At 44.0% G+C, this 27855-nt stretch overlaps 1 protein-coding gene across 2 annotated transcripts; it reads right to left on the reverse strand.

Annotated features, from left to right (window-relative positions):
- Positions 1-17902: 17902 nt before the first annotated feature.
- On the reverse strand, positions 17903-25560 carry LOC306867751 (receptor-type tyrosine-protein phosphatase C-like). Of its 2 annotated transcripts, XM_079413601.1 has the most exons (7): positions 25431-25558; positions 22263-22283; positions 22079-22141; positions 21558-21620; positions 19454-19471; positions 19107-19343; positions 17903-18818 (listed from the first exon to the last, which is right to left on the reverse strand). In XM_079413601.1, exons 1-7 carry the CDS (start codon positions 25483-25485, stop codon positions 18739-18741), a joined length of 537 nt encoding a protein of 178 aa, XP_079269727.1. In that variant the 5' UTR covers positions 25486-25558; the 3' UTR covers positions 17903-18738. The 2 variants fall into 2 exon arrangements, with proteins under 2 accessions (XP_079269727.1, XP_079269728.1); XM_079413602.1 differs by lacking the exon at positions 22079-22141 and having other exon boundaries at positions 17904-18818; positions 25431-25560.
- Positions 25561-27855: the final 2295 nt, after the last annotated feature.

Consider the following 27855-nt stretch of genomic DNA (forward strand, 5'->3'; position numbering starts at 1 on the left):
CCTCCAGCCGATATGAGGTCGGGGTTTTACAGCCCTTACTTCATTGTGCCCAAGAAAAGCGGTGGGTTACGACCGATCTTGGATCTGCGAGTTTTGAACCGTGCACTTCACAAGATGCCATTCAAGATGTTGACGCAGAAACGCATTTTCGGGTGCATCCGTCCCCTAGATTGGTTTGCAGCGATCGACCTGAAGGACGTGTACTTTCATGTCTCGATTCTCCCGCGACACAGGCCATTCATGCGGTTCGCGTGTCGGGCATATCAGTACAAGGTCCTGCCCTTCGGGCTGTCCCTTTCGCCTCGCGTCTTCACCAAGGTCGCAGAGGCGGCCCTTGTTCCCCTGAGAGAACGGGGTGTGCGCATCCTCAGCTATCTCGATGACTGACTCATACTTGCACAGTCTCGAGAGCAGTTGTGCGCACACAGGGACCTGGTGCTCAGGCACCTCAGCCAGTTGGGCCTTCGGGTCAATTGGGAAAAGAGCAAACTCGTGCCAACGCAGAGGATCTCTTTTATCGGCATGGAGTTGGATTCGGTCAACCAGACAGCACGCCTCACCCAGGAACGTGCTCAGTCGTTGCTGAACTGCCTCAAGACTTTATCAGGCAGGACAGCGGTCCCACTGAAACTCTTTCAGAGGCTCCTGGGGCATATGGCAGCAGCTGCGCCAATAGTTCCGCTTGGTCTGCTCCATATGAGACCGCTTCAGCACTGGCTCCATGGCCGAATCCCGAGGTGGGCGTGGAAACGCGGTACTCACCGGGTTCAGATTACGCCAGCCTGCCGCAAAACCTTCAGCCCATGGTCAGATCCCTCGTTCCTTCGGGCAGGAATTCCTCTGGAGCAGGTATCCAGGCATGCTGTGGTATTCACGGATGCCTCGGCCACCGGCTGGGGAGCCACGTACAACGGGCACGCAGTGTCAGGTGTATGGATGGGTCCCCAACTGCATTGGCATATCAATTGCCTCGAGCTGCTGGCAGTACACCTTGCCTTGAGCTGCCTCAGAGGGCGCCTTCGGGGCAAGGACGTTCTGGTCCGTACGGACAACACAGCGACCATTGCATATATCAATCGGCAAGGCGGTTTACGCTCCCGTCGCATGTCGCAACTCGCCCGCCACCTCCTCCTCTGGAGTCAGAAGCAACTGAGGTCCCTTTGTGCCATCCACATCCCAGGAGTGTTCAATCGGGCAGCCGACGAGCTGTCTCGAGCAGCACTTCCAGGGGAGTCGGTTCGGAAACCACTCACTGCCAGTGGTTCTACTCCCTAACCGAGGCAACGCTCGGCACGGATGCACTGGCGCACAGCTGGCCCCAGGGCCTGCACAAATATGCGTTCCCTCCAGTGAACCTACTAGCACAGACACTGTGCAAGATCAGGGAGGACGAGGAGCAGTGGCTCCACATTGGCCCAACAGGACCTGGTTCCCGGAACTCATGCTCCTCACGACAGCCCCTCCCTGGCCGATTCCACTGAGGAAGGATCTGCTTTCTCAGAGACGGGGCACCCTCTGGAACCCGCGTCCGGACCTGTGGAAACTCCACGTATGGTCCCTGGATGGGAGATTCAAGACGGGCCTATGCTCTAAAGTGGAACCTGTTCATCGATTGGTGTTCCTCTCACCATGAGGACCCCCGGAGATGCTCGATCAGAGCCGTGCTTTACTTTTTGCAACAAGGGTTGGAGCGTAGGCTGTCTCCCTCCACCCTTAAGGTTTATGTTGCTGCCATTTCCGCTCACCACGACCCCGTAGAGGGGAAGTCGGTGGGGGAGCACGATCTGGTTGTCAGGCTTCTTAGGGGGGCCAGGAGGTTAAATCCTCCTAGGCCTCCCTCCCTACCCTCTTGGGATTTGGCATTGGTCCTAAGAGCCCTACAAACTGCCCTCTTTGAGCCTTTGCAGTCAGTCGAGTTTAAGTTTCTCTCAAAGAAAACCCTACTCCTGACTGCATTGGCCTCAATCAAGAGGGTGGGGGACGTGCAGGCATTTTCGGTCGACGAATCGTGCCTTGAGTTTGGGCCGGCTGACTCCAGTGCAACACTGAGGCCCCGGCCCGGCTATGTGCCTAAGGTTTCTAACACTCCCTTCAGGGACCAGGTAGTGAACTTGCAAGCGCTTCCCCTGGAGGAGGCAGGCCCAGCCCTAGCTTTGCTCTGTCCTGTACGCGCACTGCGACAGTACGTGGATAGAACTCAGGGCCCGGTTGCATGAAAACCCTTAAGATAAGAAAACCCTTAATAATAAGGTTAAGGGTACCCTTAGTGAAACATGGGTTGCAAGAAAAAAACCTAAGGGCTTACTTAAGGGAAGTTAAGGCTGTCACTTAAGTATTTCCCTTAATTGCTTAAGTGTTCCCCTTAAGTTCTGTTATGCGTTGCTACAAAGTCCTTAGTAACCGTTTCACCTTAAAAAATTAAGGGACCAAAATAGCTCCCTTAAGTCATCTTTTACTCTAGCACAATGGCTGATTTCATGTTCATAGAAGAGGAACAAGTACCTATAGGCGCATTTTTAATGATCGAAATGATCCATTGGAGACTATGAATGATGCGCAGTTATTGAGAGAATATAGGTTTGATCGTCAGTCAATCCTTCATCTCACCGCAACGCTTGAGCCACCAATACCAAACCCGACGAAGTCGTGCTGCTTCAAGTTTTGATTGCTTTAAGGTTTTTCGCTTGCGGTACTTTTCAGTCTGTCATTGGCGACGTTTTCAGAGTACACAAATCCACTGTCTGCAGAGCTGTCCATCGAGTGGCCTTAGCCCTGTGTCGCCGAATTGACACCTATGTCAAATTTCCTTCCAGAGATGAGCAGGACGTATTAGCGGTGCGTTTTTTTGCAGTTGCTGGTTTCCCACGCGTTTGCGGAGTGATAGATGGAACACATGTCCGAATTCAAGCCCCACACCTATATGAAGATCAATTTGTCAAAAAATTATATTTTGTAAAAAAATTAAAAATATTTTATAGCTGTAGTTGTAAGGTTATTTTTGCGGTCCGTTATGTTTATAGTGCGATATGGAAGAGTAACTATGGCAACCGCAGCTCGCGTTGCCGTGCGCTGCCAGAAACTACAGTGAAACGCTTAATATAAACACTTAGATAAGGGTGACGGTTAAGACGTTTGTTGCAACTCTCTTAAGGAAATCCCTTGCCTCAGGGATCTTTTCCCCTTCAGGGATACCCTTACTTAAGGGTTTTCATGCAACCGGGCCCAGAGCTTCAGGACCTCAGAACAGCTCTTTGTCTGTTACGGAGGACAGCAGAAGGGGAAGGCTGTCTCCAAGCAGAGGATGGCCCACTGGATAGTGGATGCCATCACCTTGGCCTATGAAGCACAAGGTGTGCCCTGCCCGCTCAGGTTGCGTGCTCACTCCACTGGGGGTGTCGCATCGTCCTGGGCGCTGGCTCGTGGTGCCTCGCTAGCAGACATCTGTAGAGCTGCAGGTTGGTTTAGGTTTTATAGCCTACGTGTCGAACCGGTTTCTTCCTGTGTTCTCACCTCAAACGGGTAGTGGCACTGAGAGGCCCGGCTCAGAGTCGGCTTGCGGCGTCTTTATGCCTAATTCTCCAGAGAGTTCCTTAACCAAGCAAACCCTGTCGAGTCCTCCAGCACTCCTTTCAGCCAATGAATTCTTGAAACCTGGTGTGAGGCTAGTGCCCATATGAGAGACCCTGTCGGGATCCCATATGTGCATCTCACGGTATGCTTATTAGAGCCGTGTTTACCCTGGCAGACCACGTTCTGCCATCTCTAATGATGCAGCCTAAGCCATCTCAGAGACTTCCATGTGCTATAGGGCCCTACAGGGTTACTTCACATGTCTAAATGTCACTTAACCCCCTCTGGGAGGAGGTGACTCCGCAGTGTGCCTCTTCCAAGCAGAAGGGCACGCTTCCCAGTGTTATCCAAGTCCTACTGGTGGGTTGCTCAAGAAACAACAGTAGTTGACCTTCTCTGTGTGGAGCCCGGTCCTATCGTCTGCCTTATAGGAAGGATCAGGAGGCCTACACAGGGCACTGGAAGGGGCAGCTTCTGTGGCGCTTTGGTAGGGATCCCAATTTTGTCGGTCATCCGACGTGACTCAGAGTGTTACGTATGTAACCCTCGTTCCCTGAAGGAGGGAACGGAGACGTCATGTCCTGTCGCCACAGTCGCTGTACCACCGCTGAGTTGCTGGGTCACCGGCTCGGCTCCTCAGCGAAAGCATGAATTAATGCGGTGCACCTGCTGCCTCTTATGCTCACACTGTGATCAGCGCCAGCTGGATGCAATGATCGCATGCCAATGTCTATTGGCTCGTTTAGTTACACTCGAAGTGGATTGGTCTCTCTGACGAGATCCCAATTTCGTCGGTCATCCGACGTGACGTCTCCGTTCCCTCCTTCAGGGAAGGAGGGTTACATACGTAACCGAGACGTTATATGTAAAGTGACCATACAACTAGCATCTAACAGAATTTTGAGATATGTTTATTACTTGTTGAGTTAAAGATACACTATCTTTATAAAACAATATTGTTGAATGTTCTATGCAGTTGTTTTCATATAGAGAAACAAGATCATACTAGTTAAAAACTAGTAAAAAAAAAAAAAAAAAAAAAGGTTATTGCGACGTTATAAGAATGACGATTTATAAAGCCACAATTGCGAGATAAAAATTCACAATTCTGCCTTTTTTTCTCAGTATTGCGAGGTTTTATCTCCCAATTCTGATTTTTTTTTTCTCGCAATTACGACTTTTCTCAGAATTGTGTGATATAAACTAAAAAAGTGGCAATTACCTTTTAAATATTTTATTCAGTAGCAGAAACGGGCTTCCATAGTTTTCAGATATTGCTCTTTAAAAGAAAAAGATATCAGTTGTAAACAAAGTGATCCACATTTGGTTATAATTTAACAGTTTACTCATGGAGCCACATTGAGATACCCATATCTCTTAAATTAACCATAGAGCTTTAAAAATGAAAATACCAAAGAAAAATTTAAGGACCAAAATGTAAACAGATATTAAGATATCGTTATTATTTCTAGTTACAGGCATGTTTTTTTAGAGGGAAAAATACAAACAAACATGAAAAGGGCATTTCTCCTTTGGCAAATAAGTTTTTTTTCAAATCCAATTATATTATTAGACACTCTGACATTTCAATTTTTGTTACATGGAAGAAAACAAATAATGCAGGTCTATATTATGCATGGCAAATAATTATTGTAAATGATGCATGGTAAATCTATTCCTTATTCAATTTTGAATATATTCACTACTAAGTAAGTAATACATTATGTATTACTGCAGAACTGATGTAAACAATTATGTGGAATAAGGTTGTAATGTCTTGTCATTCCTAGGCTCTTAATTCCTGTACTTGTGTCAGTCAATGGTTCCGTATGGCATAATGTTATTGCGTTGAAAGTCGAGCGAGATCACGGAATAAAAAGGCGAAAAAGGGCAAGGCCCTGTGTGTGTGTGTGATCTCAGTCTGGGTGTGTGCCGGAAGCCCGAACTAACGAACACATCCTGGTGATTGTGGATTATGCGACCCGCTACCCCGAAGCCATCCCTCTTCGTAAAGCCACCTCGAAAGCGATTGCCCAGGAGCTCTTCCTGCTGTGTAGCTGGGTCGGCATCCCCAAGGAGATCCTGACCGACCAGGGCACCCCGTTCATGTCCCGGATGATGGCCGACCTGTGCCGCCTCCTCAAGGTAAAACAACTCCTCACCACAGTATACCATTCGCAGACCGATGGGCTGGTCGAAAGATTCAACCAGACGTTGAAGCAGATGCTTCGTCGCGTGGCTGCTGACGACCGCCGTGATTGGGACCAAATGCTTCCGTATGTCCTCTTCGGCATACGATAAGTTCCCCAGGCCTCCACCGGGTTTACTCCTTTTGAGCTCCTGTTTGAACGCAAGCCCCGTGGTCTGCTCAACGTTGCCAAAGAGGCCTGGGAGCAGCAGCCCGCCGCCCATCAGTCCACCATTGAGCACGTCCGGGACATGAGGGAGAAGATTGACCGAGTAATGCCACTCGTCAAGGAACACCTCACGAAGGCCCAAGAAGCACAAAAGCGTCACTATGATCGGGCGGCCCAACCACGGGAGTTCCAGCCCGGAGACCATGTGCTGGTCCTGGTCCCGACCGCCGCATACAAGTTCCTCGCTCAGTGACAGGGTCCGTACACCGTGACCGAACGGGTTGGGCCGGTTACCTACCGCGTCTGCCAACCGGGGAGGAGGAAGGAGGACCAATTGTAGCACATTAACCTCCTGAAGCGCTGGGTCGGGACTAGGGCCCAGCTTTCTGCACTGACTGCCACGAGTCCTGTGGTTGTAGATGTCAGCACCCACCTCTCGGCCGCCCAGAAGACGGAGCTTCAACATCTGGTCGGTCAGTTCTCGGATGTGTTCTCCCCACTCCCCGGGCGGACCAACGTCCTCGAACACGACGTGCGCACACCACCTGGGATTTTCGTCAGGCAGCGTCCCTACCGGATCCCTGAGGCTCGGCGACACGCCATCGAGGAGGAGGTACAGGAGATGTTGAAGTTAGGAGTAATAGAGCCCTCCCGCAGCCCTTGGTCCAGCCCCATCGTGATGGTCCCGAAGCCGGATGGCACCCTCCGTTATTGTAACGACTTCCGCCGGCTCAACGAGGTCTCCGAGTTCGATGGCTACCCCATGCCTCGGGTCGACGAGCTCCTGGATCGTCTGGGGAGAGCCCGGTTTATCTCTACCCTGGACCTCACCAAATGATATTGGCAGGTGCCACTGTCGGAGCAAGCTAAGCCGAAAATCGCCTTTTCCACGACTTCTGGGCACTGGCAATACCGGGTTCTCCCCTTCGGGTTACACGGGGCACCCGCGACGTTCCAGAGAATGATGGCTATCCTGCTGAGGCTACACCAGGAGTATGCGGCCGCCTACCTGAACGATGTCGTGATTCACTCGGAGACCTGGGAAGACCATCTAGAGCGGCTACGGAGGGTGCTTTTGGAGCTGCGTCGGGCTGGACTCACCGCCAACCAAAACAAATGTCAACTTGCTCTCCCTGAAGCCAAGTACCTCGGCTTCCAGGTGGGTCGTGGCCTGATTAGACCCCAAGAGATGAAAGTGGCAGCGATTCTCTCGGCCCCACGGCCCACTTCAAAACCATTTTTGGGTTTGGCGGGCTACTATCGCTGCTTTATTCCTAACTTCTCCTCCTTAGCAGCTCCCCTGACAGACCTGACCAAGAAGGGGCGGCCAGAGAAGGTTCCCTGGGGACCTGCCGAGGAAGAGGCCTTCCAACAAATAAAGGCAGCGCTCACCTCGGAACCGGTGTTGCACGCACCCGACTTTAACCGCCCCTTCTTGTTACAGACGGATGCCTCCAACACTGGGTTGGGAGCCGTTCTCTCCCAAGTCCAGAACGGTGAGGAACACCCGGTGATGTTCATCAGCCGAAAGCTGTCCCCCACGGAATAACGCTACGCCGCGGTGGAGAAGGAAGCGCTGGCCGTCAAGTGGGCAGTCCTGGAGCAAAGGTATTATCTCCTCGGCAGGAAGTTCACCCTCATCACTGACCATGCCCCATTGCAGCGGATGGCCCGGGCCAAGGACACCAACGCCCGAGTGACTCGCTGGTTCCTGGCGCTCCAGGACTTCCACTTTGACGTACGTCATCGGGCCGGAACCGCCAATGCCAACGCTGACGGACTCTCGCAAATGTGGCCAGCTTTCACAGGTCTGTCAAGGGTGAGCCCTCCCTCAATCCCCGTTCTCCCCCCTTTCTCGTAGGACCAGGACGTCATTTAGGGGGGGGGGGTGTGAAGCGTGTCCTGAGCACCTATCAGCGTCGCCCTGGCAACAGAGGAGGAACACCTGCTCCCAATCACCGCGGGCTGATCGGTCACAGCTGCCATGCGTCTACAGACGGCTACAAAAGCTTCTTCGGAGTACACTCGGGTGAGCAATGTCTCCAGAAGCAACACGCCTAACAAGTTTATCCTTTGCTCTGCAGATAGCAGCGAGTGACTGACCGGCCCGCCACCTTGAGCACTTTGTCACGGATCACCAAGCACGCCGATGACAGGAGGGACGGAGCACCCAGCACTCGCCACGAGCACCGGACTTGTTAGCACTTGCACTTTTTAATTTGCTGTACAATAAATACACCCTCCGGGGCATTTATTGCACTTCCCTCTGTTGTGTGATTCTTCAGCCCGTTACAATATCCATAAAATAACTGCAAAATGAAGAATGGCAGAGGGAAGGGATCTGAAAAAAACAAAACAAAAAAAACTAAAAAGTTTACTGTCAGAAAGTGTTGTACTGTCACCGGTGTAAATTACATAATTTTTTTGGTTGACTTCTCCATTAATACTGCATCTATATGTTTTATATGGCGATAATCCTGTAATACTGCAGACTGCACTAGTGCCACTGTGTTTTGTACAGATCCCCTCTGAAAAGACAAAACATACCTGAATAATACGTTAAACATCTATTACCTCTACTAATATCATGAAAGACCCTGGAGTATTTTTACAGAAAATGTGCAGATGATAAGTTTCAATGATGCTGTTTTGGTAAAACAACAGGAAAGTTTGAGCTCTTACGACCACTGTTTTCACCACTTTCACGGGTTTTGCAGCTGGCTGAATAACTCTCCCATTTAATGCAACTCTCCCTGAGCATTGATCTCCCTCGAGTGAATTCCAGGAGATTTCAAATGAGGTGCTGGATCTGTTCTGAAATCTCCCATTCTTTTGCCAATCTGTAAGAAAGAAAAATAGAAATCAAAAACAATGCAAAACGTCTCGGGTTACTTACGTAACCCATGTTCTCTGAGTAGGGAACGAGACGCTGCGTAGCTTACGCAATGGGAACACCCCCAGGTGTGACGATTGTCTGAAGCCCTTATAGAATCACGCCAATTCATCTTACTCCTCAGATTTTCCTGTCGAAGAAGCAGGTCGACAGCAAGAGGAGCTTGGCAGCGGACGCAGCGTCTCGTTTCCTACTCAGAGAACATGGGTTACGTAACCCGAGACGTTCTCTTTCATAGGTTCACTCAACGGTGCGTAGCTTACGCAATGGGAACGATATACCACACACGCCAAGCTAACGCGCTGCCAGACCTGGCCCATTACAGACCAGAACACTACAAACCTAGCTGGCTCAAACAGAGAGAACCTGGGAACCAGGAGCTGAATTCGCATCAAGGTTGTAGAACCTCACAAAAGTATGCGGAGAGGACCAACCTGCCGCCATACAAATGTCCTCCAGGGGAACCCCTCTAAACAAAGCTTGGGAGGAGGCCACCCCTCTGGTGGAATGAGCTCTGATGTCCAGAGGTGAAGGCAGACTGCGCACCTCATAGGCCAACGAAATAGCATCCCTAACCCAGTGGGATATTGTGTGTTTAGACGCGGCTAGCCCTTTGCGGCCTGCACCAAAACACACCAACAGTTGTAGGGACTTACGCCACTGGCTGGAACGGTCCACATACATCTTCAGGGCTCTAACAGGGCAGAGCAGATAAAGCCTATCATCGCCCTCACTCGAGGAGGAGGGAGAAAAAGCCTGCAGCACTACCACCTGTGAACGAAAAGACGTAGAGAGAACTTTGGGGACATAACCAGGCCTAGGTCTCAGAAATGCCTTGACCAGACCAGGAGCAAACTCAGTGCAGGACTCGCTGACCGACAGAGCCTGCAGATCTCCCACACGCTTAAACGAGGCCAACGCCAACAAAAGAGTAACCTTTAATGTCAGAATCCTCACGGGAGCTGACTCTAGAGGTTCAAAAGGAGACTCTATCAACCCCTTCAGGACAACAGAAAGGTCCCAAGAAGGGAAACTAGGAGGACGAACCGGCCTCAAGCGCTTAACCCCACGCATAAAGGAGGATATTAGACAATGTCTACCCAGCGGGACATCGTCTGAGTCCCTTCGAGCAGCAATAGCCGCAACGTAGACCCTCAAGGTGGTAGCGGCCGCTCCAGCCGAAAACTTATCCTGCAGGAACTCCAGCACTGAAACAACCGGGCAGTTAACTGGGTCTACAACATGAGCCAAGCACCAGGATTCAAAAACCCTCCATTTGGAGGAGTAGAGCTTCCTAGTGGAAAGGGCCCTGACACTATTAATGGTCTCACGGACTCCATCTGAGAGACCAAAAGCTAAGGGCGACCTATGATCGGCCATACCCACAACTTCCAGATCTCCGGATGTGGGTGCCAAATTCTGCCCTGAAGCTGACACAGCAGGTCTTTCCTGACTGGAATTTCCCACGGCTCGCCCTCCAGAAGGGAGACCAACTCCGAGAACCATGTCTGGGAAGGCCAGAACGGGGCTACTAGGAGAAGACGGACTCCGTATGTCCTCACCCTGCACAATACTGCCGGGATGAGCTTGACCGGAGGGAAAGCATACAGACTCATGTCTGGCCAGGGGTGCGCTAGCGCATCTATCCCCAGAGAGGCAGGATGAGAGAGGGAGAACCAAAGGGGGCATTGGGTTGACTCCTGAGACGCAAAGAGGTCCACCTCTGCTGCGCCGAAACGTTCCCAAATCTGATCCACCGTCCGGTGGTTCAGCATCCATTCCCCCGACCTGAGTTTTTGCCTCGACAGAAAGTCCGCCGCTAGGTTCAGGACCCCTGGGACATGGACCGCTCTCAGGGACAAGAATCTGCCCTGTGCCCAAAGAAGCAGCCGACGTGCATGCCTGTTCAGGGTGCGCGATCGGGAGCCCCCCTGGCGATTGATGTGAGACACCACCGCCATGTTGTTCGTCCTGACGATGACGTGAGAGTGCGCCAGGAATGGAAGAAAGTGAGTGAGAGCTAGGTGAACCGCTCTCAATTCCAGACCGTTTATGTGCCAGGTCAGGTACTTGCCTGACCAAACACCGCAAGCCGGCCTTCCCTCGAAGACCGCCCCCCACCCTGAGAGGGAAGCATCCGTCGTTATCATTTGGCGACGGCAGACTAACCCCATATTCACTCCTGTGTGGAGAAAATTGAGGTCCCGCCACACTAAGAGGGAGCGAAGACAGGCGCCTGACACTCTTAGTAGGCGGAGGGACGGCCAAGAGGGGTGAATACCAAGGGACTTCATCCACCAGAGGAATGGTCTCATATGGAGCAGCCCCAAGGGAAGAACTGGGGAAGCCGCTGCCATAAGGCCCAGGAGCCTGCGACACAGGCCCACTGATACGCGACGGCCTAGCCTGAAGCGGGCCGAGCACGACTGGATGCTTTCCACCCGAGCAGGGGCCAGACGGGCCTGCATCGAGGTTGAGTCCAGACAGACCCCCAAAAATGTTGGGCTGGAGTGAGCACGCTCTTCTGGCCATTCAGCCAGAGGCCAAGCGCACGAAGGTGGAGAAGGAGAGAATCCCTGTGACGAATCACCTGCTCCCTGGAACTGGCTAGAACGAGCCAGTCGTCCAGGTAGCTGAGGATGCGGATGCCCTGGAGCCTCAGCGGGGCTAGAGCCGCATCCATACACTTGGTGAACGTCCTTGGGGCCAGAGCTAGCCCAAAGGGAAGAACCCTGTATTGGTAAGCCTTTCCCCCGAAGGCGAACCTGAGGAACTTCCTGTGTCTCTGAACCACCTGGATGTGGAAGTAGGCATCCTTCAAGTCGACAGTGACGAACCAGTCCCCCTCTCGGACTTGGGAAAGAATGCTCTTGAGCGTCAGCATCCTGAATTTCCCTCTGTAGAGAGAGTAATTCAGCCTGCGCAGATCTAGTATAGGACGCAAACCCCCATCCTTCTTCGGGACTAGAAAGTAACGGCTGAAGAAGCCGTGGTTTAGGTCCGAAGAGGGGACCTCCTCTATTGCCCCTTTGAGCAGAAGCGAGGAGACTTCCTGCTGTAGGACAGAAGCCTCGTTGGCGCTGTTCACAGCAGTAAGAAGAACCCTGTTGAAACGGGGGGGGTTGCGTGCAAATTGGAGTGTGTAACCAAACTGGATCGTACGAAGAATCCAGGGCGACACTCCCGGCAGGTCCCTCCAGGCGTGGAGGAAGGCCGACAGAGGTAGCGGAGTGGAACATATCAAGGGGGATACCAACACGGGGTCCCTGCTTTGAACGTCCCCCTGAAGGGAAGGGCATGTATCTAGCCGAAGCAGAGGAGAGCTCACAGCGTCCTCGTGCACGGAGGCATGACCTAATGAGGCCATAAAGGCAACGGCAGGAGATACTGGCGCGGGGGGAAAGCGCTGGGCGTCCCTTACCGCGTGTACAATGTCTGCAGCCTGCAGCAACTCTGAGGGGAGAAAACCTGAAGTGTCTCTTACCTTCAATGGTCGCCGAAGAGGGGAAGTGGCCTGCGCTCCTCAAGACGTCACTACCGGCGAGGATGGCGCAGTTGGCGGAGGAGAGCATCTCAGAGACGGACAGAAACGTTTTAGCGGTCCGTCGCGATCCAACGAGGCGGGGGAAGCTCTCCTCTTCCTGATACTCATATCAGGAGCGACCCGAAGAAGCCGCCGCGGGGGGCTTGTTCGGGCGTTTCAAATCTATCCGCTTGCGGGGGCGCTGGCGAGTAGCGGAATGACCACGGGCTCCCCAGACCGTGTACAGTGGGGGATGTACCGGATCGCGATCGCTCACTCTACCAACGTGGCATGAACTGCTTAAACGCAGCTGACTGCGTTTTAGCAGCCCTGAACTTATCGACTACGGTGTTTACCGCGTCACCGAATAAGCCAGAGCTGGAGATCGGGGCGTCAAGGAGGAAAGCCTTCTCCTTTTCCCTGATCTCCGTCAGATTCAGCCACAGGTGGCGTTCAGCCGCCACCAATCCTGCCATACTGTGCCCAACCGCCCGCGCTGTATGCTTAGTAGCACGAAGGGCCAAGTCGGTAGCCCTGCGAAGCTCCTTAACAGCCTCGGGGGTCACACCATCCCCCTCATCCATCTCCTTCAGTACCTCCGCTTGGTAGACCTGAAGGATGGCCATAGTCTGGAGAGCCGCACCTGCCTGTCCCGCTGCCATGTAAGACTTACCGACCAAAGCAGAGGTGGTTCTACACGGCTTGGACGGAAGGAGAGGGCGGGACTTCCACGAGGGGGCGGAAGTCGGCGAGAGGTGTGCAGCGAGCGTGCCCTCGATCGCCGGGACTGCGGCGTACCCCTGCTCCACAGAACCAATGAGGTTGGTGAAGTCAGCGGCCACCACATTAGTGAGGCGGGAGGAGAAAGGCTGCTTCCAAGACCTGGAAATCTCGTGATGCAGGTCAGGGAAGAAAGGCAACTTTCTCCTCGCCGGGCGCGAAACAGAGCCACTGAGGAAACGCTCATCGAGCTTAGGTGACTGGGACTCGCGAGGCTCGTCCGGCCAATCTAAGCTCAACTTCTCAGTGGCGCGTGCCAAAACGTCCACGAGTTCAGTATAGGCCGGAGAAGGCCGCGCCTCCTGGCCGCTAGGCGGGAGAACGTCGAATGACGCGGCTCCGAAGTCCTCAGAGTCGGAGGCCGCAGTATATAAAATATCCTCCAACCCGAAGGAAACGGCTTCCCGTGCCTCCGGGCTGGGTGCAAGACAGCCGCGAGAAAACTGGACCGGAGAAATCGCGCGGTAAGGCCCAGGCGATGGAGGGAGAGAAAGTGAAAACTGCTCACTCTCCATAGCCTCGAGCTCCGCATCCGAACCCCAAGCCCCGGCTTCGCGGAGGGAGGAGGCCTCCGGAGCAGCACGGCGGGGGAGAACGGCAGATTCTCGATCAAAAACCGCGAGTCTAGCGCGCAAGGTTTTAAGAGTAAAATTCTCGCAGTACTTGCAGTTAGAAATGACAAAGATAGCGTCTCGCGCGTGGGCCAGGCCCACACATCTGACGCACTTACCGTGCTGGTCATCACTCGCGATGAGGAGAGAGCACGGCGGTTGGCACTGACTAAAATCCATTCCACACACCACTAGGAGAATACAATTCCACAGATGCGGTCGCTGAAGTGAAAAGAATCCCAGACTAAAACGTCTTCGAGAAATGGGCCAGAAAAACCGCGAGAAGCGAACGCTTCTGAAGAGAGGAAAATCTGAGGAGTAAGATGGCGCGATCGCGGGTCTATGTCAATCGCGTATGACGTAGGGGCGGCATCTCGCTCCATCAGCCAATGAATTGGCGTGATTCTATAAGGGCTTCAGACAATCGTCACACCTGGGGGTGTTCCCATTGCGTAAGCTACGTAGCGTTGAGTGAACCTATGAAAGAGAACAATTTTTCACAATAGACAATTGTACACAAGGCTCTCCATGACTCAAAAAAAAAAAAGAATTACAGTGGTCTTATTTGGATTCCTCAGTCACACTTATCAGTGTATGGGATAACATTACATAACTAATCAACTTTTGTAAAAAAAAATTGCATCTTTAAACTCTAACAGAGGAAGAAAAACACAAAAATCATAATTTTTTTGTTTAATTGATGCCTTGAAGTTTAAAGGTGCCATAGAATGAAAAACTGTCTTTACCCTGGCATATTTAAATAATAACAGTTCTGTACATGGAAATGACATACAGTGAGCCTCAAACACCATAGTTTCCTCCTTCATATGTAAATCTCGTGATTAAAAAAGACCACTGAAAAACAGGCGAATCAGAACATAACACCGACTGTGACGCAACAGTCGGGATCACTACGTCCCCAACATTTGCATAAACCTGCCCTTGTTCTAAGCCGGCCGAACCATCAGAAGCTCTGCAGGTATTGTAAATAAACAAGCGCGGACAACAGCGAAAATAACAAAATAAATTTTATATTCCAGGCCGTGCAGGGGGTGTGAAGTGCAGGGATGGGTTGGTGTCTGTATTCAGAAAGGCACAGAAAGCAAATAACGCGAGCCACTAAAGGGACATGGTTAGCTCCTTGCTAGCCGTAGCCTGTTACAGTACATAAGATTTCACTCTCAGTAAGGAGAGATGAGGATGATGGCGAATGACTTCCAGATCCTGAGCACCACTGACAAGCATCTGATCTTGTGAAATGTGTGGTAAGTACTGTTGCTCCATAATGTAAACATAGTTTGTGTGATCGCGTCTCTTGAATGTGAAACTATAACGCGATCGATGGATCGTTCAAAAGCAGTTTCAATGCCTCGCATATTAATAACGGCTCCCTGATGCCCGCGTTTTATAATACAGTATAATTACCCGATGATATAACTGCGAGAGAAAGTATTTAAATATATATTTTCCTCCCTGTGCTTCCTTCTTGCTGATGAGCCATACTGTGAAACAGCCAATCAGAGCAGAGCGCTTTATTATTCATGACCCTGCCAAATAAGCCAATAACAGACCGTTTCATTCTAGGGAGAAATCCTAGGGTTGTAAATGGACATGTAAAATTGTTTCTGGAGATTTTTTGCCCTTACCTAAGCCACATACCTTCTGTTTAGATATCAGAGAACAATTTAAAATACTGTATCAATGCATTCTATGGCACCTTTATGTGAAATCAAAGTGATAAAATAAGTTTCCTGATGAAAAGAATTGAGTTAAAATTCACTAATAAAACAGAGTAGAATTGATAAATTGTGACAAATTAAAAGTACGAAACCAAAGATGTTATAATATAATGATGAAAACCTTTTCATTGTTTAATATTGTATTATATAATTTAATGTAAAGACATTCATATAGCTTTAAAAATGCACCTTAAGGGTCTAAATATTTGTTAGGGTCAATGTATTGTACATTCAGGGGTGTGTTTATTGTTTTGGGGGCCCTCAGCAAGTGTTCCCGGTGGTGCCCCCCTCGGTGGATTTTGCGATCGATTCTGGGGTAGGGATGGGTATCATTTACATTTTATCGATACTGATACGATACTTATCAATACAGTTATCCATACTACTCTCTATAATTTGGTGCAAAAATAAATGATGTAAAAAGATGTTGAAAATGTCAAGTTATTTTATTACTGCAGTTTACAAATGCCTCCAAGCAAACAGAAAAAGGCACATAAAGCATATTTTTAAAATAAAAAGGCCTTCAAAGAGAGAGAGAGAGAGAGAGAAAGAGAGAGAGAGAGAGAGAGAGAGAGAGAGATTTCCTCAACATACCATAGCACAACATATATGAGGTGGTGGGGGGGGTGATGGCGCAGTGGATAAGACACATGCCTTTGGTGTGAGAGACCCGGGTTCGAATCCACTGTGAGACACCAATGTGTCCCTGAGCAAGACACTTAACCCCTAGTTGCTCCAGAGGCGTGCGACCTCTGACATATATAGCAATTGTAAGTCGCTTTGGATAAAAGCGTCAGCTAAATGAATAAATGTAAATGTAAATGTAAATATGAACATCGTGTGCATAGGAGCACAACAGAATGTAAAAGAATTCTGGCGTCTCTAGCTATTTTAATTAAAGAAAATTAAAATATTGACTTTCTCAGGGAGCGGGCGTGATTTCTCCTAACAGAGATATGTTTTAGAGGGGCTTTTTTTATCTCTGTTTTTATCTACATGATAAAAAAGGCTTCTTTTTAACCCGTAGACTTATTTATAGTGATTCTCCAATCAGGATTTTTAAAGACATTCATTCAGGTCCTGAGTTTCATTTTTGAAAATGGCCTGAATTCCCCTCTTAGATGATTCTTGTGGGAGGGAGGTTTTTTTTTTTTTTGAGTGGTGGAGGGGGGAATTTGTTTTTTTTTATTATTATTTTTTTACTGAAACAGAAACATTCAGTTCATTAAAAAAAATACAGATCAAACTTTTCAAGTAACATCACACAAACACGTCAGCAACAAACAGGAAAAATGACAATGGGTAGTGGTGATGGCGCAGTGGATAAGACACATGTGTCTTATCTTTGGTGTGAGAGACCCGGGTTCGAATCCACTGTGAGACACCAATGTGTCCCTGAGCAAGACACTTAACCCCTAGTTGCTCCAGAGGCGTGCGACCTCTGACATATATAGCAATTGTAAGTCGCTTTGGATAAAAGCGTCAGCTAAATGAATAAATGCAAATGCAAATGCAAATACAAACAGGAAAAATGACAATGAATCTGAATTAAGGTACACAAAATGTAGAACTAAAATTCAAGTAAAATGAAAATGATAACGTTCGTGGAAAACTGCTTTAAGTTTGTTTTAATTTTGTTATGATACACAAAATATGTTATTAAACAGATATTAATAATCAGTGTTTGAAATGCCATCTATAGAATTATGTACTGTATATCATTATATTTAATACAGTCATTTTGCAATTAATGCTATTAAATTTCCAATTGGGCCTCCTGCGTGTTGTGACCAATTCAAATCCACTCTCATGAACTGAAGAAAGAGCTAATTCAACAGCATCAATGTGAGTGTGATTGTGCTTAAATATTCAACATTATTCTACAGACATTTGTGATTAAACAGCAGTAAAAATTGAGCATGTTTTTCACATTGAAAACTAAACTGAATAGCGATACATCTGTTTAGTTTATTAAATACTAACCTGGGGGCAGATCAACATTCATTGTGTAGTTACATGTGTCCAGTACAACGGTGTGTGTGGAAGAGCAAGAGTTTTCCTCCGTTATTTCAACACATTCAGTCAGATTCCATTGAATACCAGTGAAGTCTCCTTTCAAACACACTTCATTATCTGTCACACTTGTCACATTAGTGTTTGGAACAGTTTCTCCTTTTCCTGTTGTAGTGTTTCTATACCGGTACAGGGAATTAAAACCCACTAATCATATCCATATTTCTCATGATAGGCTCATAATAGACCATTCTATACTCACCTCTCCGTTGAATGGATGTTAGATGTAGCTTCACCCCTCTGTTGCCGGTGTCTGTGCTAATTCAGTCAAGTTCTGACCACTTGAAACTCAAAGTAAGAATTTATTTAGGTTCTGATAACTAGTTATTTAAGAATTAATTACTCAGAGACTGATTTAAAAGTTTAACGAATCACCAATACAATGGTTTCGTTTTATTAAAAAAAATACAGGAACTCGTAAGCAAATAACAAAAATAACAAACGAGAAGTCTTCACCACGCAATTAGCCGGCCCAGTCCATCTCTGTGTTCAGCCCTTTATAGTCCTCCATCCACCTGCTTTATTCCTGCATGTGTTCTCTGCCTCCCCCCGCTGTCTGGGTTGGTTTCAGTTCCTCAAGCTGGCAGAGACCCTTCACCCAGATACTACTCATGGCAGGGTTAACACTTCAAATACAAAATAACAACTTCTCCATTTCTTAGAGAGCAATCATGCCTATTATTATTTTAAACTATGGAAAATTGTATCACCTCATTTCACACATACTGTATATATTTGTAAATATAGGTGTCAAAACCATACACTTCATATATAGCAAATATGAATAACTTCATATTTAAATAACTTCACCTCATGACTTTATTTTGATTAGAAGGTCCATTCTGCAAATGTATTTAACAAGTGCAAAATGCATCTCCTTGACATCAACCATTTCTTTGCAAAACAAGCTTCATAAACATATTATGAATAACTTCACAGCAATTCATATTCATGCTCTCCATATACAGCACATACCGGAAACATAACATCTTGACTTTTATATTTCTGTAGCAAGAGTTTGAAGTTCCATTACCTCTAAATCATTTGTTAACATTTGCAATTCAGTAAAAAACCCACTCAAATTAATCATCTCTCTCATATTTTTCATTATTCTCTTGTTTAAAGATTCTTGTTTTCTCCTTACTCTGGTAACGTCACAGCCCCTGTTCTAAAAGATCGTGAAAATCAATTTCTATTTTTTCTGATTGTCTTGTTTGATTAGTTGGGGATTGATTAGGAAATGCCATACTAATATAACCAATTGCATTGACACTGTAAAAACATTAAGAGACATATTACATCACAATATCTATTCAGCAACACAATACAAATAGACAGTTCAAAAACATGACATATATGAATTATTGCTCTCTAAGTTCCCAAAGAGTATTTGGAGATGTAAAAATTACATTTAAAATGACTATCATTGTATTATGTAACAAAATATCAATCTGTTAAGTGTAAACAAACTGGATGTTTTTAAGTGTGATGTCACTGTAAAATATGACCCATCTGAGTCTATCTTTTAATTCATGCAAAAATATTCTTTTTCACACTTACCACTGGAAGTAAAGGTGTTCTTTCCACTTGGTTTACAGTCATCCACACTGACAGTGTACACAGTGCATGGTTTTAACCATTCAAACTGAATTTCAAAGTCAGTTTGGTTAGATATTTTCTCAGCACGGATCTCATTGTGCTTAACATTTATCCTGATTGTGTAACTTTGGTCCTGAGAGCCGTTGATTTTCACCACAGTGGCTACGGTTTTGTTCTCACTCTTAAGACTGTACTGACCTGTGTGTAAGTGCATATGAACATTCACAAATTCATAAGAAGCAAACCGTGTTGAACAACACAATCAAAGTTGACTTCACAGAACAGGCACAATATAAACAAATACTCACATCGGCCTTTAGCGGGATCTGAGAAAAGCACATATTTAAGTTAATGATCATAAATTAAGCAATTTTGTCTCAATGAATATTAATAATTATATCAGAGAGCACAAATGTTGTGGTGTTACCCGTGATGCTGGTGAATGTGTGTAAGGTTGAGGCGGGCTGCGTGGAGGTGAGAGGTATGATGGTGGTGTTTGGAGGTAAGGTGGTGTCTGGTTGAGTTGCTAGTTGACAATAAAAGAGTTAAAACTGGCTGACCAGACTAAAGCTGTACTGCAAAGTTAAATTAATGAATAAACAACACACTTCAAGAAGCAAATCGTTACCTTGACCTGGTGATGGTGGTTTTTGTGTAGGAGTGCGTGAGGGTGAGGGGCCTGTTTCTAAGAGAAATGCAAGTTCAATTTTGTCCCAATAAACATTAGTCATTTTATCAGAGAGCACAAACGTGGTGGTGTTACCCGTGATGCTGGTGAATGTGTGTAAGATTGAAGTGGGTTGTGTGGAGGTAAGGGGTGTGATTGTGGTGTTTGGTGGTGAGGTGGTGTCTGGTTGAGTTGCTAGTTGACAATAGAAGAGTTAAACAAGACTGACCAGACTACAGAAGTACTACAAAAGTAGAAGAAAGAGAAGGTTTAACTGTTGTGTTGTGTTTGTGGGAGAGAAGTTTGCGACTTTTGTCTGTGGCTTCAAATTTACTGATACACGTGTGGCTATTCTCTACAACTACAAATTCAGCTGTCATGGACACAAATTTTTTCACCAAATTTACCTTCAAATAAACATGACTGACCAGAAGACAGATGTACTACAAAGCTCAATTAACATAGAAATAATGCATTTCAAGAATCATTACCTTGACCTGGTGATAGTGAAGTTTGTGTAGGAGTGCGTGAGGGTGAGGGGCCTGTTTCTAAGGGAAATGCAAGTTTATGGTACTGAGCATAACTTATTATTATTGTTATATTGTACTAGTATTAACCACGGTAAATTATAGAATTAACACTAAAGCACTAAACTGAAGCTGCACAATCTTTGACGTCAACAATAACATTTACGGGAGGTATAACTTGAAAAACTGTGATATTAGTGCAATATTTTTAATGTTTAAATACAAATATATAAAAATATGTTACAAATGAACTTTAAAATTAACAAATTATTAGCATAGTAATTAACATACTTCATGGTACACTTCAATTATAATTATTATTATTTTTAAAATGTGAAAAACTATAAACGTTACATTTGTACAAATTTGCCATGTGTTTTTAAATGAGACTGTAAAAAGATTTAGTTCAGTACAGAATATATGATTGTTGGAAGACTACTATATATTCACCTACAAGCTTCATTACCTGATGTAGATGTAGACTGTGGTGTGGTGCAGTGAATGGTTATAAAAAAGTATCCATTACAAAAATAGGTTATAACATTTTGATGAAAGGGTTAGGGTTACGTTACAAAGATGTATTTTTTGTCTGACAAATGGTGCAAAATATCACCATATACATGTATAAGTAAAAAAACAAATCCAATTTGATTTCATGTTCATGTCTTTAAATGTTGCAAATTAAAAAAATATATATATTGTAAAAATGTAAACAAGTCTGCAACAGGTATTAACATTATTAGTATTATTACAGGTACTAACATATTATTTTAACACATGATAAAGCGTTCTTTATGATTAACAAATAAATTTTAATATTATTAACAATATTGCGGTCTAAAACAGTTCTAGGAACAATTTTCCTAGTTGATCACTGTACCATACAGTGGTTGCACGAATGGTTTATTGCTGCTAAACAGAAAAACAGATTATGTGACTATAAGGAAATGAACGGTCATATAAAAGAAATGTAGATTGGCACACAGGTGTGAGGGACTTTATTTAAATGATAGCTCTCTCACTATAACTCATGTGTCAGATATTACAGCTCTCCATGTGTCATAGGTTGTCTAAAATGTGAAATTGTTTGTTTGGGTCTCTCTCACGCTTAAAAAAATTAAAAATAAAAAAGCTCAGAGCTGGTGTGCTCATGATGGGAGGACGGAGGTCAGAGTGTGAGAGAATAATGCAGGAGTGTGAGTTTGATGTCAGCTTTACCTTCAGTGACATTTGCAGGCGTGTTTGGTGAAGTGGTGAGATTGAAGGGATCTGACTGAGGGACTGTAACAATGGATGGACACCATGAAACAATATCAAAGCATATCAAGTTACTAATAATTAATTAGTATTAAACAATAAAGAGTATGACCATTAGCAATGTTTGATTACAGATGAATTTGCACCAAAATATACAACTATGAATTAAAACTGTTTGACATTTGTGAGATATTTTTAATATTTAAATACACTCTATAAAACTGTTTACCTTCAAAATATGTTTATTTTATTTTAGAAACTTGTCTAAACATTTTTAATATGAAAAGAACAACAACAACAACAACAACAACACACACACACACACACACACACATATATATATATATATTTAAATATATCATTGAATGTACTCAGTGACATTTGTGTGCAGCATGGCATGATGGGAAGCTGGAGGTCAGAGTGTGAGAGATTGTGTGTGAAAGTATAACAATACAGGAGAGTGTGTTTGATGTCAGCTTTACCTTCAGTGGTGGCTGCAGGTGTGCTTGGTAAAGTGGTGGATGTGGAGAGATTTGTTTGAGGGTCTGTATTGATAGATTGACAGCATGAAGAAATATCTATGCATGCTAAGTTTTCACTGAAATATATTTTCTGACCCATATGTTCAAATCAGGAACTGGATTACAGAAACAGAGCAACACTTACCTGAACCATTTGTTCCTTCATCTGTGGAAATTGTGAGATAAAAACCAAATTAATTATCAGAATTACATTGTGCAACTGAATGCTTAATCATTGATTTATTTCTGAGACTCAACAGAATGAACTGCTTCTGTGCCAAAAGGAAGCGTTTTCTCCTGCTTTTTAAAAAGACTTTGGTTTCTTAACTATGCATGATTATATATCTAGATTAATTGTATTTTTGGCATTTAGCAATGCATTTAGAAACTGCGGAAACATGCTAAGTATTGCAACAGCTATTTCAACAAATACTCTAAAGTAATGGCAGAAGTAATGATGCTGTGATCAATGATGCTCATTTATTTTGGCCAGATCTATTTGTGGAGTTACTAAAAAATAAAATAAAAAATCAGTTTGTTACAGATTACATTAAAATTGCTACAAGCTACAAGTAACTTGTGCTGTTCGTTGAACTCTTCTTCTAAACAAAAAACAATAAAATAAATAAATAATAATAACAAAAACAACAATAATAGTAATAATAATAATAATAATAATAATAATAAATTATTATTTTAGCACAGATTTTTTTCTGATTTTCTTTTCAAAACAGATGTTTATTAAGAAGAAAATTCTATATTGGTAAAATAATAAAAAACAAGAAATTTAATGTTAAAAGCAGCGTTGCCTGCAGTGGTGATGGTGCTTTGTTGTTGCGAGGTGGTGTGTGTGGGTGAGATTGATGTGCAATTCGGGTTTTTACAATCAGAAACATTTCCTAAAATATAAGTGTTATTTGATCAAATAAAATTTTCATCTGGTCCGACTTTATATTTGGTGTCTTTAACTACCAGCGTGTACTTAAGTTTTAAAAAAAAAATGTTAGGTACAATGTACTTATTGTGTTCATGTTGTATTGCAAAACACTTTTGCTGCTGTTGAGGTGAGATACAGGGCAGGTTAGGAAGAGGTTTCACAGTATTTTTAAAGTAATTACAGGAATTAATTAAAGATTACAGGAATTAAATTAAATACTCAAATGCTGTTTCTGTACCCGTTATTTCATGCACAACTAATTGCGAGTCCTTTGAATTAGTGTTCTGCCTTAAGAATGTCTATAAATACGTGCTTTTGTATTTGTGTATTGTTTTGAGACTGTCATTCCACGGCCTTAACTCACAAATGCTCACAAGCCTATCTGTACACTTTACCTATGCAATGAATGAAGTAGGCGGTCAGACATGTGTAGTAGAATGGCGATCTGAATGGTGATCCACTTTAACTGACCAAAAAAACTGAAGATTAAAAATTTAGAGATTTTTATAAATGTTTAGGTACAATTCATCTGTCATTTAATATGCTAATTACGGTGGCTGAGAGCTCAAAAAGGGAAAGGGAAGTGGTGTGTGGCCAAGTATGGTGACCCATACTCGTGAATTTGTGCTCTGCATTTAACCCATCCAAGTTTACACACAGTGAACATACACCCGGAGCAGTGGGCAGACAATGCTGCAGTGCCTGGGGAGCAGTTGGGGGTTCGGTGCCTTGCTCACCACAGTCGTGGCATTAAGGGTGGAGAGAGTGTTGGTTATTCACTCCCCCACCTACAATTCCTGCAGGACCCGAGATTCGAACCCACAACCTTCGGGTTACAAGTCCAACTCTCTTTCCAATATGCCACGACTGCACGCGGCCTTAACTTAAAATGCTCACAAGCCTATCTGTACACTTTACCTATGGAATGAATGAAGTAGGCAGTCAGACATGTGTAGTAGAATGGCGATCTGAATGGCGATCCACTTTAAGGACCCTATTTTTTTTCCCCAACATTATTGCGACCAATATTTGGAATTTCATCATGTGATATTTAGATTTTTTTTTAAATTGGTTACATGTGTTTCTTCGTCTTGTTTGTCTTATGTGCACAAATTGTTCAATTTTATGATCCTTTGTGTTTGTGAAATGCCTTGAGCTGTAAGCTGCAATTATCACGTTTCTGTAGAGCCATGGTCTGCGTTCATTGCAGCTGTATGGTGTAGCTTTTAGTGACAGGAGTTTGAGTCCCAGGTCCAAACAGATCAGAGGAAATGTAATGTTTTTTTTATTTATTTTTTAAATTCGTCAGAAACTTATCTATATTGTTTTTAAGGCATACAGCAAGTATAGCCTATGTAAAGAAGCAAAGCAAGCTTGTTCATATGAGTCGTAAAGCCACTGCTCAATTCAGCTGATACGGCTTACACCAGTTCACCGGTTAATGAATCACTATAAATAAAGCATTTCCTGTTATTCATGTTATTTGCAGAAATGGTAGTTTCTCCAACATTTAAAAGACAGATTAATACACAACAAACGAAAAGAAGAGAAAGGAATATGATCGGACCTGGGACTCAAACTCCTGTCACTAAAAGCTACACCATACAGCTGCAATGAACGCAGACCACGGCTCTACAGAAACATGATAATTGCAGCTTACAGCTCACTGCATTTCACAAACACAAAGGATCATAAAACTGAACAATTTGTGCACATAAGACAAACAAGACGAAGAAACACATGTAACCAATTAAAAAAAAAATCTAAATATCACATGATGAAATTCCAAATATTGGTCGCAATAATGTTGGGGAAAAAAAATAGGGTCCTTAAAATACAAGTAGAATATACGTTTTACATGATGGTTTTCCATTCTTTGACGTTTTTTTTTTTTTTAGTTAATAATACAAACTTTAGCTAATAGACTCTCACAAGTGTCCCCCAGAACCTTTCTAAAAAAAAATCACATTAGGCCTTTAGTGAAACACTCTTTTGCTAAATTTCACAAGCTCTGAATTCACTACCATGCTTTACAAAGCTATCACTTTGGCCATCTAAAGAGAATTCCCCTTCTTCTGGGTAAACAATGACAACACAGAAACTGGACCAAAATATGAATGAATCCATGCCACGACAATGACTTTCTAAGTTATGCGAACAATTAATTAAAATAAATTAGTCACAAAATGCCACATAATACAAAATACAGCAGTTAAAAAAATAAAATAAAATAAAAAAATATTACTATAAATTTTATAAACACCACATACATAAATATGTGCATATACATAGTATATGCAGTCACAAATTAATCTATAAAAAAAAAAAAAAAAAATGTTAATCTTTTTTTTTTTTAGGTTACATTTTTGTACTTACATAAGACCACGCATAGGATCAAAACTAAGGGTCCTAGTGCAAAGAATCTTGCCATATCCAAAAGTTCAAACAAAGATAAAGACACTTCAAAGACACTGAAACACTCTCCTCTTTAGCTTTGCATTAATGCCCTTTCTTACCAGGAAGTTGCATTTTTAACTATGCCACAAAGTACTATGTCATGTCCCTAAATGGGTAAAGAGATAGTTATCTCAGTTTTGCTTGGGTTCATTGCACCCATAACAAGAGCAGCAACTTTAGAAGATACACATTTTAAACTAAAATCATCTCCACTTGAATGTACGGACATTTCAAGTCAAATGTCATCAAAGACACAAACTGTTACATCATTACGTTACTTCCAGTACATTATCTTGAAAAAAAAACATTCAGTAAATACAAAAATAATACACACATACAGTGTGTGTGTGTGTATATATTTATATAGAGAGAGAGACAGAGAGAGAGAGGTGGCTGGATTTTTTTTTTTGTGGATGAAAACTGAAAAAATTACAATATTACAAAATATGACAGCAAAAAGTGTATAAATCACTTGTTTTCCTAAAGTAAAACTATCCAGCTGCGACACCAGCAGGTAAAGTTACTGCGAGAGTCCACATTTCTCGCCTCCTCTGAGCCCACTGAGTTTTAACAGACCCCCTAAAGCGTGCCTTGAATTTACTGGGGGATTAGTGTTAGTGACTGGATGTGGATTGGATAATGACTCATGTTTGGCTGTGATTGAATATAAAAACCAAAAATAAAGAGGCGATAAAATCCCGCCTCTTGTGTTTGTTCGCGTTTGCGAATCAGTCTGAATGAACAATATAATGACCAATACAATAACCACTTTTTTACATCAAAATAAGACTTGAAATAGCATGAAAACAAGATCTGTAGGAGTTTTTAGTGCATAATCAGCTTGATGAAATTTAAAGTAAATCTCTGAACCGAACTTTGATAACTGATGATCTGAAAAATTTAAAAAATAGTTAACTATTAAAAAGAATAGCTGAACATAAGTTCACAAATAAAATGTAGTTGAAATTGTTACTGCTTTGAGTTATTATTCTGCAATAAATGTAAAATTCTTAAAACCACAAACTGAGATTCATACTTGGCTTTAATAAATGAATATTGATGCATTGTTAATGTAAAAATGGATTAGATTTTTTTAATGTTTATTAAAAATATATTTAACAGTTAATTATACATCACATGAAATGGCCATGTGACCCATACAGGAACTCAGTGCAACAAAAATATAAAAATCTTTCTACTACCTTTCTACAAACTATGGAAAGGTGCCCACAGTTCCTGATCACCTTTGTGAATATGCCATTGTCCTGCTGCAGAGGCATGAAGACTGCAGATATGGCCACAGCAGTAAAATGTGGAGCTTATTAATGATAAAGTACTGATGCATCCAGCATTTTGCATCTCTCACTTTTCTTCTCTCACGGCTTAAAAAACTTGAAAATTTTTGCTTCTTGACCATTTGTAACTTTCCAGGCCCTCTGGATGTAGGCAGAACTGCAATATACCACTTCCTTGCTTGTTCTCTCTCTCTCTCTCTTTTTTTTTTTTTTTGGTTTCCCACCTGTTTGAGGAAGTAGCACACAGTGAAAAAATGGTAACCAAAAAATTACAACATTAAATAATATATAAATTAATTGGTTTTATTGAAGTCAAAAATATTATTTAACATCACTGAACCAAATTATATGAATTAATTTGCACCAATAAACCTAATTGTTACAGGACAAATCAGTTAGAAATCGCTCTATAAGGTAACAATTGCATGTCCACTTTTTACAGTGGCACCAAAGTAAATGCATATGTGAATTACACTTTACTTTTCTTTAACACTTTTTTTTGGTTTGTCTGTCACATCATTTAACATTCAAAAATGCATGACAACTACAAAATCAACTTCCTGCCAAAACTTGTGCCGATGAAAACAAGTATTAGTGTGAATGTTCTCATATTACAACTATCCAAATGTAAGAAAATTTATGTTATGAAATTGTAAGAAACTCCGAAGCAAAGACCAGGAGATTTTGGTGTGTCCTCAGGAGGATTCTTTATTGGTAATGTGATCATCACAGTCTGAGTAAGGTAGGCATACATTGTCGTTTATAGGCATTCAGTGAGCAGTCCTTATCCATATTGGCCTTACACCCAGGGTTAAACAGAGGTGAATAAATGGACCCCCAAATGGATCCTAAAATAAACCTAATATACGGTGGCCGAGACAGCTCAACGTGCTGCAAATAGAAAAACACCTGCAAATTAAGAAAACAATTTAGTCAATGTGACAACACATGCGCTGCAAATGCACACAACACAACCAAACAAAGAAACGCGCTGCAAATACAATTCTTTCTTTGTTTGTGTTGTGAGCATTTGCAGCACCTGCTGACAA

The sequence above is a fragment of the Barbus barbus genome, assembly GCF_936440315.1.
Source record: "Barbus barbus genome assembly, chromosome: 49".
NCBI classification, from domain to species: domain Eukaryota; kingdom Metazoa; phylum Chordata; class Actinopteri; order Cypriniformes; family Cyprinidae; genus Barbus; species Barbus barbus.